General features: G+C 46.0%; 1 protein-coding gene across 7 annotated transcripts in view; it reads left to right on the top strand.

Annotated features, from left to right (window-relative positions):
• KLHDC3 (kelch domain containing 3) overlaps positions 1-13034 on the top strand; it is a 697617-nt gene that overhangs the window by 402489 nt on the left and 282094 nt on the right. For all 7 annotated transcript variants that reach the window (XM_069608908.1, XM_069608907.1, XM_069608906.1 and 4 more), the window contains exon 8: positions 303-389. In XM_069608908.1, the coding sequence (XP_069465009.1) occupies positions 303-389 (87 nt within the window). The remainder of the gene's footprint in view (positions 1-302; positions 390-13034) is intronic.

Here is a 13034-nt window from a genome sequence, read left to right as displayed (position 1 = left end):
GAACAAACGTGTGTTCCTCTACCCAGGCCCTTTGTTCTCCAGCCTCTCCGCTGATGCCAAGCAAATTCATCTTGTTGTGCAGTTTGTTTCTGAATGGCTTTCATCCAAAAGCTGTTTGGGGGATAATGATTGGTATTTGCTTGCTCGTGGTGCCCGTCTGAAGACTGGTTGTGCCTACAGTGATAAATTCATTTGACAACTTGCTACAGGGACTGAGATGTGCTTATATTTGGCCTCTGTGCACTATGTCTGGTTTGTGTGTGCTCTCTCATGACCCTCCCTCCTTCTCTCCTGTCTTACAGTTTCATACAATGGAGAGCTCTACGTGTTCGGAGGGTACAATGCAAGGCTGAACCGACACTTCCATGATCTGTGGAAATTCAACCCAGGTAAGGGGGATGTCTGAAGATGGCACCATGGACACTGGTCTGTTGCCTCCATCCAGGGGGTGAACTTGTGACTCATTGGTCCTGTAGCCAGGGTAAAGGTAGTGTGTGCTGTTAGTTAATGCATGTGTTTGAGCTGGCAGAATGGCCCTGTTGTCTCTGATCTGTCATCGGGTACTGCTTGTTCACATGGTTGCTGCCAAAGCCATTCTATGCACTGTTGCATGGAAAGAATGCTTGCAAAGAATGATTGCCCGAGCATCGCCGTCACTGCTGAGAGGAGCAATATGGGCGACCAAGGGGCTGGTACCCAATATTTGGGATATTGGATGCTAATCAAAGTTTTTGTCTTTTTTTGCCGGTTAAATTTTGGCTTTGTTCCCACTCTGGGTGTGTCAATTTTAGAGAGGACACTAGACCGAAAGTTCCATCCTAGCAGTCTGGTTCAAGGTCTGAGTATTCTAGATTTTTCCTGACCTAGTTTCTATGATTTTTATTTATTGTTTGCTTGTTAGGCGCTTATACAATAGGAATATACTGTTTCAAAGCACCCACAGGGCAGGGAGGGAGGGAGGGAGGAAATGAGGGAAGGAGGAAAGGAGGGAGGGAGTAAGTGAGGGTGGGAAATACATTACAAAGCAATATTTTGAGCAGAGGGGGCATTTGAAGGATGAACCTTCTATGCCTTGTGAGTATTCAGAACGTGCAAGCGCAGATTGTTTAGGGTTCGGAATTGCTGCTATATGATATGGCATTTATAACGCGCCTATGCACAAGTGTTTCAAGGCGTGATGAGGCAAGGGAGGGGCAACAGAGGGAAGACGGACAATTTTCTTACTAGGCCAGGTGACATTGAGATTGGGCAAGTGCAGGAGAGGGGTGGGGGGAGGGAAAAATGCGGGGGAAAGGAGGAGGGGGCAGTGCAAAGGATAACAGTAAAATAAAAGTGCGGCCAGCTGGTGGCAAGTGCAGACATCAGGTGTCAACTTCTGCTAGGGGGCTGGAGAAGCGACTGGCCCTGAGGGAGTTGGATGCGGATGAGCGAAGAGCTCGAGAAGGAAGATTTTTAGGAAGAGAGAGTTGAAGGTATTGAGGCCCGAGGCCCCAGAAGGCCTTGTGGACAATGCTGGGAGCTTTTTAGCTCCTGGATAGTCCCTTAGAGCCTGGTTAGCTTGACACCAATAGCACCAGGAGCTATTCTGGCTCCCCAAGCCAACTGGCACCACACAAATATCCCTATGTGACATTAAATCTGTGTCTGGGAATTTGTATTAGTAATCCTCTCAAAGACACGTAAAGCTTAAATGCCTTATGTACTGGCCACAAAGCCTTCTTCTTCTGGAAGTTAGAGTTGCTGAATTTTATGCATTAGTGCCTCTTTCTGCAGCAGCAGAGACAGAGAATGAGCAAAGAGATGGCAGCAGAGAGAAAAATGCAGTGGCAGTAAAGAGACAGTAACAGATGTAGCGGCAGAGTTATGGTGTAGCGGCAAAGACCAAATGAGAGAGAGCAGCAAAAAGGAAGAACTGACGGAATAGGAATGTGAACGTTCCAAAAGAGAAGGCAACGTAAACGTAATGTAAAGGGTGAAGACATGCCGAGCCACATGTCAAGAGACAGGATTCAGCAGAAACGGTCAGCGCACAGGACACCGCAATAGAACGAGGGGTTTAACGCAGATTTATTTTTGGTAGCATACCAATGTTTATGAAAAAAAACCAAGCTCTGCCATCTTTCACTCACTCAATTCACGAGACTGGATGTAAAAGCTGATGGGCTACAATGAGTTATTTCTGTCACCCAGGAGCTACTTCCTGCTCCATGAATCTCCATTTTGACCCATGTTGTACTCCGATGAGTCCTCAGTGAAAGCCTCATCAGAGATGCATAAACCAAGCCTCCACTGCTTGGAGCTAGCCTGATTCTTTAATTCTAGTGGTGAACAGCTTCCTGTACCATGGGGCATCCCTACAGGAAAGGCATCTGCAAATTCAGTAGCGAATCATACAGCCTGACATTGACCCTGCGGCTCACTCAGTGGGATGCAGAAGTAGCAATCTATGGTCATGGCTACTGCCTGCCCATTGTAGTAAAGTTTGCAGTTACCATAACCAAATATGAGCGGTTTGCAAACAGTGCATGGGATTCAAGCTTGAACCTACACCAGAGAGGGAGCCTGGGAGAACGCCTGTAAAGAATGAAGGTGGAGTTCTGCTCCGGCTCGTGGTCTCCCAGCTCTTGAAGCCACGCCACCGGTTCATTCACCAATCCGGCCTGCTGCCTGCCACTCTTTTCAGGCATTGTAAATGTCCAACAACTTCATGAGTTTGCTGATTCAATCTATCTACCAGCCTGTGAGTCTAAAGGGGGGGGGGGTGTTCGAGTCTCCTTTTCCACAGTTCCCCCCGCTGTTCACTTTCCCCAGCGCATGTTTTTCAGAAAAGCAATGTTTCCCGCCATGCTTTTTTCCGAAACCACCTTTTCTGTTCTGTTCTCACAGTTTAGGTACTGTTTAAGGCAAGGGTTTGCAACATTTGGCTCTCCAGCTGTTTTGGACTACAACTACCATCAACCTCAGCTAGTGTAATCCATGACAACGATCAGTGCTCCAGATAAGATTTTGAAGTGTGAGTTTTTTACACCTTATTGCCTTATTGGGAGTAAAAAAGTAAGTCTCATTCCCAATGGAAGTATTTTATAAATGATTATAAATGTTTTAACTGGAAAATGAAAATGTTATAGTAATTATTTCTTTGCACTCTATATTCATAAACATTAAGATACATGCTCCTCTCTTCAGATCAGGCAGTAATAAAAGTAGTTTCTTCCTGTGGTGGTACGTGCACTACCGATTGTGGCAGGTTGGAAGAATGAGCTGGACACCTAGTGGTCATTAGAAAGAATCTTTTGATTTTAAACTATAAGAAAAGGCCTATATTTTCCTATCACTAAACGGATTACTCTGCCTATCTAAAGAAACTAAAGGTGCTAGTCTGTCGTCAGGAAGCCCACAAGACAAACTTTCTTGGTTCAAGTCCAGGTTTACCTAACACTACCACTAATATGAAGAACTCAAAATTAGACCAAGAGAATATCTGTTCTCCTCGACTTGTTTTCTTGTAATTTAGTTATGGAAATGTCTCTGGTCAAAAGAATAAACCTTACTTAACACAATCTTACTTCATATCATCTTGCTATTTCCTTCACGAGTGCCATTAGCTCTTCAAAAATGTGTGTCTCTTGTCCTCTCCTTGGGGTTCTGTTTAGGATAAGTCTCCTTGAGATACTCTTTAATCCTTGGTTGTGCATTTCTCACAGACTTTAAACTTAACCTTCCCCTGGTTTGTTGCAACTCTTTCCAACTTAAGACTTCCTCTGTCCTGGCTTCTTGTTATTGGATTGCCTCTTATTTTATCTCGCTCATTTGACACTTGTAACTCAACCCTTTTTACTAGTCTGTATGCCATGTTTTCTGCACTCTCCCACTCTGAGTTCGTGAGACCTTTCCCCTTCTTGCCTGGGTATTTGTTTCCAGTGTCTTATTTTGCCAGGCAAGGTTATTTGTTACGTTTTGAATGGGTCTTGCATATCTTGTTTTATTGTTTGTATTTGGTCCATATGACTAGAATGAGTTTCTCTCCCCAGATAATGTTGCGCCGACGGCCTCCTGTTTTTCTTGTTCTTCACAGCAGTCGCTCGTGTAGCCAACTCGCCGACGTTTCCGTTCTTGGTTTCGTTGTAGATGGCTTTGTCTATGGATGCTGGCGGCCGGGAGCTGTTAATGCTCCTGGTTGCAATGGTCTGTGTCGTTCACTGTGTTGCGTGCCCACCACTAGATGTTCGTGGTCACACCACCACCTGGTACGTGACTCCTGTCCCAGCTCTAGTAACAGTGGCTCCATAGCTTCTCTTGCCAGCCTTCTGCCTCTTCGAAAGTCGTGGGCTACGCAGCTTGCCTTTGCACTGCCACTCAAAGGCGCAATCACTCCAGGGGCCTTCCCCTGCCTACCATATTCTCCCTTCCTCTGTAATCCACTTGTCTCAGTTAAGTACACATCTCTCCTTAAGGAGACGTCTGCTTTTCCTTTTCAGGATACATTTGCTCCAGCATTGCCTGCAGCCAAGTGTAATAAGGACATATTCTTTATTGCAGGCAGTCCCATGCATGCCGAGATGGTGTTTGGTCTAGGGAGTTCTCTAGGGAACGAGAGTCCTTGTCCCTTAGGCAGGGTCTTGTGGCGCAGCCTCACCTCCCTAGCCTCAAAGGGGATGGCTCCCCCTTGGGGAGAAGGGATGAATACCCTTGATTTGTCGCACAGTATAAACAGATCTATGGAGCTTTGTGCATGAAAGCGTGGCCTCAAGGTTCGAGGTGTTTCATTCCTATTTTTGCTCACTAGTATTAATCTTAGGCGTATATGCCCATTATATGGCGTAAAAGTGGCCGATACACCCCTGATATGTAAGGCTGTGGAAGATCATGTGAGTTCTAGTCCAAAACATATTAAGAGCCACAGGTTGAGGAATTAATTTATAGGATCTCCCTGCCACTTAACAGAGCGATATGAAACTGTGTCCATTGTGTTGCTTGCTCTCTGGTAGCCCATACAGACGGTTGGGGAGTCAGACATAATGGGTCTTCATCATCCGAGCTACAAGGCAACGTCGGAGAGTCCTGCTCAGCTTTAGGACAGGAAGCAGGTATAGCAAAGTTCATATAGTTGAGTTTTCTTCTTTTTTTTAAAGGGCCATCAAGTTGTTTGTTCCTGGATGAACGCCCTCTGAAATCATTCTGCCAGCAAAATCCAATGTACAATTCATGAATGACTGCTGTCCAGTTACCTCTTGAAAACTCACTCCTGTTCCTTCACCTTATCCTTCATAACAGTTTGGGGCATGAAATGGGTGAGGGAAGACAATGGTTTGAAACTCACCCCAGATCCCATCAGGGCGCACACACATAGCAAATTAAACAAGCCGCTGCCCCTACCCTTTGAGTACTTCAACCGAAAACCTTTTTGTTTCTGTCCCCCCATTGATGGCTGTTCATTAAGTAGATACATCCGTCTCATCACAAGACGGAAGAAAGGCGGAAGACTTTGCCTCAAGAAAATGGAGGTAGGAAGAACTGGAGTGGCAGGGTTGCGGAGTGTGTACGTTTATCCCACAATAGGGTAGGAGGTAGGACATCACCTATGCAGCAAGTGTTCCAACGTCCACTCAGTGCTGCTTGGAATTAGACTAGGACATTGTGCCTCTGGAGTGGTGGGACACTGTGCCTCTGGTACGTTAACACCATGGACAAGGGCTCACAAGTACAAGTTCACCTGCTTGGGGAACAGAACATAGTGTGAATTAAAAAAATATCTACAAGTTCAAGGTGGTGGAACCTTTACAGTGTGTGTTTCTCTGCATGGGGCCAAGCATAGTCTGTATTTTTATGTTTTTGTATATTAGGCTGTTTATGCCTGTAGGCCTGCATGTTTGACTTATGCTTATGTGTTTTGTGGTCATTTGCACGTTTCGGCACACTTTTGGAGTGCCTCTAGGAAATCTGATTGTGCATATTATGTGTTTGGGTGTTTATATTGTATGACGAATCCAGGGAGTTCATCCCTTATATCCAAGGGGTAGCCATCCTCTTTGGGATTAGAGATGTGAGCCCGCTATGCAACACCGGGCAACAAAGGCGACACTGGGACCCCCAATACCCACACTGGGAAGCTAAGCCTGGCCGAACGGAAGTACTACTGGGGCCAGAGGACCCCGTAGCCTAAGAAGGGCAAACCGAGCAACAGCTGGGGAGAGACATGCCCGTAGCCTGTGAGGGGCAAGTCAACAATCTGCCAGGGCTAGAAGAGCCCATAGCCCGAGAGGGACTGTTAGATAAGACTTCTCTGCTAGGTATTAGGTAACCCACCTTTTGGTATAGGTCTGTAATACACAAGTTGATGGTGTGATTGAGCAGCCAGGCCTATCTCAATAGGGGTAAATGTGAGCTGTGGTCAATACAAGTAACACACTCAAGGTTTCAGTTATAATATATATTTATTTACACATCAGTTTCAGTTAAGCACTCTTTAAAAAGGCAATTATTGTAACCGTCAAGCACACTTTAGAATCACTTTTCAAAGTCAATAAAGTTGGTGAATACACTTTGGTTAAGCGAATACAATTCTCCTACACCCTCAAGTATAGGATTGCATTTATTTTAAACACCAATATACTGTTTAGACTCTGTTTCAGGAAGGAAGGGTTAATGAAAATAGAAAAGTTAGAACATACTTTCTTTAAAGTAAAGACCGTTTGAATCCTCCAATGAAATCTAGGTAAGCCTTTCCTAGCAGTAAAAGTGTTCAACAAATTACAACCTTTAAGGGACAAGCAGTGCCAAAGTCAATGGATTCAGAAAGGTGCCTTTAGGGAGCCAGGACAGCCAAAGTCAATTGGACAAAGTCTATAGTTCTGATGCACTTCTTGGATACAGTCTTTCACAAAGTTAGTTAGTTCAAGAACATCACTGAAGGAACACAAGCTGTTAGGCCTGTGCAAGGGGAGTTGAAGTCAACTTGAAAAGTTAAGCAAGTGTAATTCTCAAGTGAAAAAGCATGACTTAAGGCAAGAAGGTAAGTACCCCAAGCCCAAAGAATAGCTCTGGTTTGAAGAGTGGTCCAGCTGGGTTGCGTCTTGCTACAGCCAAGCAGACCCTGGTTCCTGAGCCTCAGTCTTGGGGACAAGAGGGAGGATGTCTGGAGTGCTCCTGCTGCAGTACTGGTGGGGTGGGTGGGGAGGGTGAGGAGGGGGGAGAAATGGCAGGGTGGGGTAGGCTACGGCAGCTATGTGTTTTCTTCAATTCAGCAGCTCTTTGTGGTTTCAGCGCCTCGCAAAAAGCACTGATGGAGAAAGAATATCTCTGGTTGTACACAGGACAGGGAAGTTTCGGGATCCACCCTCACTTCCTGCCCTTCCAGACACACTGGGGCCAGGGGTGGGCTTCAGAGCTGAAGCCCGCCAAAGGCAAAACACACAAAGGGCTCAAATCTGTCTCAAAGCCCAGAGTAATAGCCAAAAAAGATCTTGCAAACAGAAAATGGTGAAAAAGAAGGGGCCATTCTGACAAAATGGTCACCCATGGGGGCTGTTACTGCAGCTGAGGGTTCAGCCTGCGGTAAAAATGCCCATTTTTAGTAAAATGTAAACCACTGCCACCAGCCATTTAAAATAGTGCGGGTAACAAAAAATGTTACTTGAGAAAGTAGGATAAGGGGCTACTGGGTAACCCCCCAGCACTCCACATAAGTTGGTGTGTGCTGGACCTAAAAAGTATAAAGGTAAGTAAGATCAATTTGAATTTACTATTCTTGAACAGTAGTTCACCCAAGAAAAGGTATTTAAACCTTAAGAGAAATCCAAAGGACTTCTCAGTGACACTGCACTGAAGGTGCTGTGTGTCACTATAGAAAAAGAAGATGCCTGTAGAGTTTGTCAGACTACAAAAACAGTGAAAACATAAAATCATAATCAGGGAAAAGCACATGAGGGAGAAAAAGGTCCCACTCACTCGGAGTTAAAATTAAAAAGTCCTAAGTCCAGCAAAAGAGCAGGGGGTCTCGGAGGTTAAAGGAAATTAGCACTCGAAACCACCCCCCACCTCCTTACCCCCCAGACTAAGGGACGGACTATTTAATCCACTCTTGGATGAATCTTATTACAGTCCATCATAGTTTATGGAGAGACCATCAGCATTTTGGTGATTACTCCCTGACCTATGTTCTAAAGTGAAATCAAACCCCTGGAGGCCGATTGACCATTTCAACAATTTAGGATTTCCCTCCTTCATGTGCATTAACCAACTGAAGGGTTGGTGGTCAGTCTGAATAATGAAAGTAGAACCATACAAGTATGGCCTAAACTTCTTCAGTGGCCCACACAATGGCAAAGCACTCGCGTTCTATAGTTGCCCGCTGTGTCTCTCAGTCCTTGAGCTTTCTGCTGATGAAGCAAATAGGGCGTTCCCTGCTTTTCTGATCCAGTTTGCTCAGGACTGCACCTATCCCTGTATTAGAAGCATCGGTCTGTACAATGAAGGGTTGGCTATAATCAGGAGCTCTCAAGACTGGTGCTTGAGAAAGAGCTTGTTTCAGCCCTTCAGAGGCCGCCTTGCGCGCCTCATGCCACCTGACCTCCTTGGGGTATATGGGCGAGGAGCTAAAAAAGAGAAATGCTTTTACCAACTTTATTTATTAAGCTTGACATTGCGACCGAGAAACCCAAGCAGCCTATGAGCAATCGCTAAGTACACAATCCATACGCACAGCCTGCTGGGAAGACTGCACGGGACTGCACAGGAACTAAGAACCTGCGTAGCACGGTAATAGTACAGCACAGCACATAGGTTAATCAGAGTTGGGGACCAGGGATCTCCTGCCGCTGGTGTCATTATCGCTGTCACTGGATAAGGAGGACCTATAGAAGCGGAATGGAGCCCAAACGTTTCTGGGTCTAGACACTACCGGCTGTACCTTGTGCTTGGACCGACCACCACTTAATGACCTTTAACATCCTCGCCAAAACCATTAGTTCCACTCCAGACGTCGCACCTGCTATTCCCACGAGAAATAAGCGCGACATAACTTGCGACAAACGTCTCCCTCTCATCTTTCCAGTCCTTAATGAACAGGCACTCTCATGCACCGACCCAACTGTCTTTGCTGACACAATCAACCACACCACACTATGCTAAAAGCCCTTGACTTCATTGCCCCATCTAATCTGAGAAAACCGAAACCTCGAGTTCACCTTAACTCTTGGTTCACGCCCCAGCTTAGAACTCTACGCAAAGAAAAACAAATCTCTGCATCACACTGGAAAAGTAATCCTATGGAAGCTAATCTAGCATCGTTCTAGCAGCGTTAAACTATAAGTAAGCTGTACTCCAGGCAAAAAGAGCCACTTAGAACAAACGCATTGAGCAAGCCAAATCCAATACTAAAGAACTTTTCAGAATCTTAAAATAACTTGAAACCCCTGTCACTGCACCTGACACCTGCATCAAAGATAGCACTTGCTGCACTAATATCCAAAATGCACTCCTTGGCACGATTGCCTCCCTCCAAGTCAAAATTAATGATAAATAAACCAGTCTACAATCCAACTTGCAACCTAACACTCTTCCGATTGTAAACCACTCAATCCCTGATTCATTGATTCCGTTCAGCTTCTCACCTCTATCAATTACTGAAGTGGAAAACATTATCAATAGCCTTAAAACTTCCAACTGCCAAGGGGACCTCTGCCCTGCACCCATCATCAAGGAAGCAGCCCACAAGCTAGCTCCCTTCATTGCCACATTTATTAACTCCTCCTTCAGCTCCGGGATCGTACCGGACAACTTGAAGGATGTCTGGGTTATCCCGATCCTAAAAATACCAACATTGGACGCTACTATACCTAACTACAGGCCCATCACTACGGTGCCGTTTTTACTAAAAATCCTTGACTGAGCTGCCTACTTACAGATTCAAGGCTACCTCGAATCCAATAACCTCCTGGGACTAAGGCAATTTGGGTTTCGACCGCGACATGGCACCGAAACTCCCCTTATCGATCTCAAAACTCAGATCGAAAATCTAAGAGCAAGCGTAAACTTGCTTTACTACTCCTTCTCGACCTCTCTGCGGCTTTTGATCTGGTCAATCACCAAATACTGTGTCGACACCTTAAACTAGCTGCACACTTTTCTGATAAAGCCACTGCCTGGATCAGCTCATTCCTGGACAGTAAATCGATGCGTGTCTTTTCCCCCTTAGCAGCAGCTTCACCCTCACCTGTCACCTGTGGGGTTCCACAAGGATCCTGTGTCTCGCCCACGTTGTACAACGTGTTTACAAAACCTCTATTTGATATTTTGTATTATCTGGGTGTCACATACACCAATTATGCTGACGACACCCAGATACTCATCCTGATCTCAGGAGACTACTCATCCGACTCTCTCTGTGAATGCCATCTACCAAGTCACCCAAGCTTGGATGGCGCACCATGGACTTTGTCTGAATGACGAAAAGACAGAGCTCCTTATTCTCGGCTCTCCCCAAAAACTAACCAAACTTGACCCTGCATTCAAATCCTTCACCATCAATGGTAATATAATTAAGGCCTCGGAGGACACAAAAACACTTGGGATCTACATCGACTCTACTCGATCTTTGGTTAGACAAACTAATGCAGTCTCCTCCGCAACTGCATACACCTGTAAGCTTATCATAGCTAGTCGCTGTGTCACACTTGCCAGGACCCTTGTGCTGTCAAAAATTGATTATTGTAATGCCCTCTATTTGGGGACCAACCGTTGTAACCTAAATAAGTTAAAAATTATCCAAACCAATGCCATCAGAGCAGCACTCCACATCCCCAGGAACCAACACATCTCAGACACCAGACGTAATATACGTTGGCTCTCAGTCCCACAACGAATTTCACTGAAAACACTTGCCCTCACTCACAAATGCCTTTCGAACCTAGCAACCTAGCCAATAGATTCGCCCTCCACAACTCTAACAGACCCCGTAGAACTGCTCAGACCAACTGCCTCTCCATACCACGCTTTAACCTTCAAAGATCAGGCAGAGCTAGCTTCCCAGTAATGGCGGCTAAACTTTGGAATTCGCTCCCTAACTTGGTGAGAGCGGAACCCTCCTTCCATAGATTCAAAAACATGGCCAAAGCTTGGATGTCCGCCCAAGACCACCCCCTTCTACTTCCCAACCTCCACCCATGGATTAGCCACCTGCCTCACCTCATGTATATAGGTTATGGCTTCTATGTTCATTCTGTAACTACCTTATGTATATAACTGTAACTTAAATTGTAATTGTAATGTTCTGTTTGCCTTTATCATGTTTTAACTAAGTGATGCGCCTGGATGCCCTCGGGCCTGGTGCGCTCTATAAATAAAATAAATGTAGACCAACCCAGTGCCCTCATTGCCAGAGGCCCAGGTGACAGCCTGAAGCCACTGAATGTGAGGTGGGTGTTCACTCGACGTGATGTAGTCCAATCGGGGTGTAGTGGAATCTATGGGAGTACCTTAAATTGAATCAATTTAAATCTCGAGTTAAATGAAATTTCGTGGGTGCGGGCGCACATGTGGTCATAATGTTGATCTGTTATTTCAATCCCTAGGTCCCCACACCAAGTGTCCCTGAGTTTGACGAATGGGGGGCTGCCCTACTCTGGAGGAGGCCATACAATCTGGAGACTTTTCTTTTGAGGGCTGTGGTGTTCAAAATTTCAGCTAATATTGAGTCATCGGGAGGGATCGCGGGTAGGTCTGGGCATCTATTCTTGAGGGAGCAGCATAGACGGCATACTGGAGCCAGTGGGAGGGTCTGCCTCGCAGGGGTTCGGGTAAGTCAGGCCAGTCAATAAAGATTACCAGGGTGAACGCATCTTGAACAGTACAGAGGCCTGTGTTTGGACCAGTGATGTATTGTTGTGGCGTCCACCCGGGAAGATTCAGGGAGGACCTTCTAGAGGGGAAAGTCACCCTGGAATGGGTGTGGGGTGCTGGTATGCTTCCACAGTTTATTCAAAGCTAATGTTGTGGGTCCGGTGGGATCAAGGAGTTCAAGTTTGATGCTCTGGGAGGGGAGAACCAAAGAGCGGATATACCGCCTGACTTTTGAGTTTAACATGGAGGTGGGGGTTTGGTAGCTCAAACCAGTGTGATGCGAAGTTGGCCTGGGCAGCTATCCAGTACCTCTCAAAGTTAGGGGCGCCAAACTCACCCTTTGAAGTTGGAGTGGTTAGCGTTTCCAGTTTTAGGCGGACCACTCCAGAGTGCCATAAAAAGGTGTTAATGGTTCAGGTCAGTACGGTAAAGAATTTGCAGCCTGGCCATAGGGGGACATTCAGGAATTTTGGTAGCACTATCATCTTAAGGATGGGGATCCTACCGGCCAGCGTGATCAGCAGTTTAGCCCAGTCTGTGGATTTTCGGATACGGGTGGATAGATACTTCCCAACATTAGCTTCATATGGGAATATCTGGTGACGTGTAACCACTATCCCAAGGTATGTAATCTCTGTTTGTGACCACGTGAATCCCCGAAGATCTGGGGGGGTAAAGGGGGTGGTGGCGTCTGTCAGTGGGAATAGTACAGATTTGGAGCAGTTTACTTTGAGACCAGATCGTTCACCGAAGAGTATGACGTCATCTAAGATTGGGGCTAGATTATGTTCAGGATAGCGGATGAAAAGGACAGTGTCATCTGCACAAAGGAAGATGATCTCTGGGGACCCAGACAGCCTTATCCCCCTATGTGCATGCCGTTGGCGTATCCTGTCTGCCACAGGTTCAATAGCTAAAGCGAATATTAATGTTGAGAAAGGACAACCCTGCATCGTGCCTCTGGCTATTTGGAATTGGGTAGAGCACCGGTCTTCGGTACGGACCCTGGCAACAGGAGAGGAATGCAAGAGCTTCACCTAGGACTGAAAACGAGGACCATAGTTACTTTTTTCAAGGACTAACCACAGGTAATTCCAGGAAACTGAGTTGAATGCTTTTTGCATATCCAAGGTGGCTGCGACTGCCTGTGTACCTGGGTTTACTCGAGCGAATATGTTGAACTGCCGGTGCAAATT

This window comes from Ambystoma mexicanum, chromosome 4q, assembly GCF_040938575.1.
Source record: "Ambystoma mexicanum isolate Mex_15411 chromosome 4q, UKY_AmexF1_1, whole genome shotgun sequence".
NCBI lineage: Eukaryota > Metazoa > Chordata > Amphibia > Caudata > Ambystomatidae > Ambystoma > Ambystoma mexicanum.
Note: the sequence above shows the minus strand (reverse complement) of the source record. Positions and strands in the feature narration are given on the sequence as shown.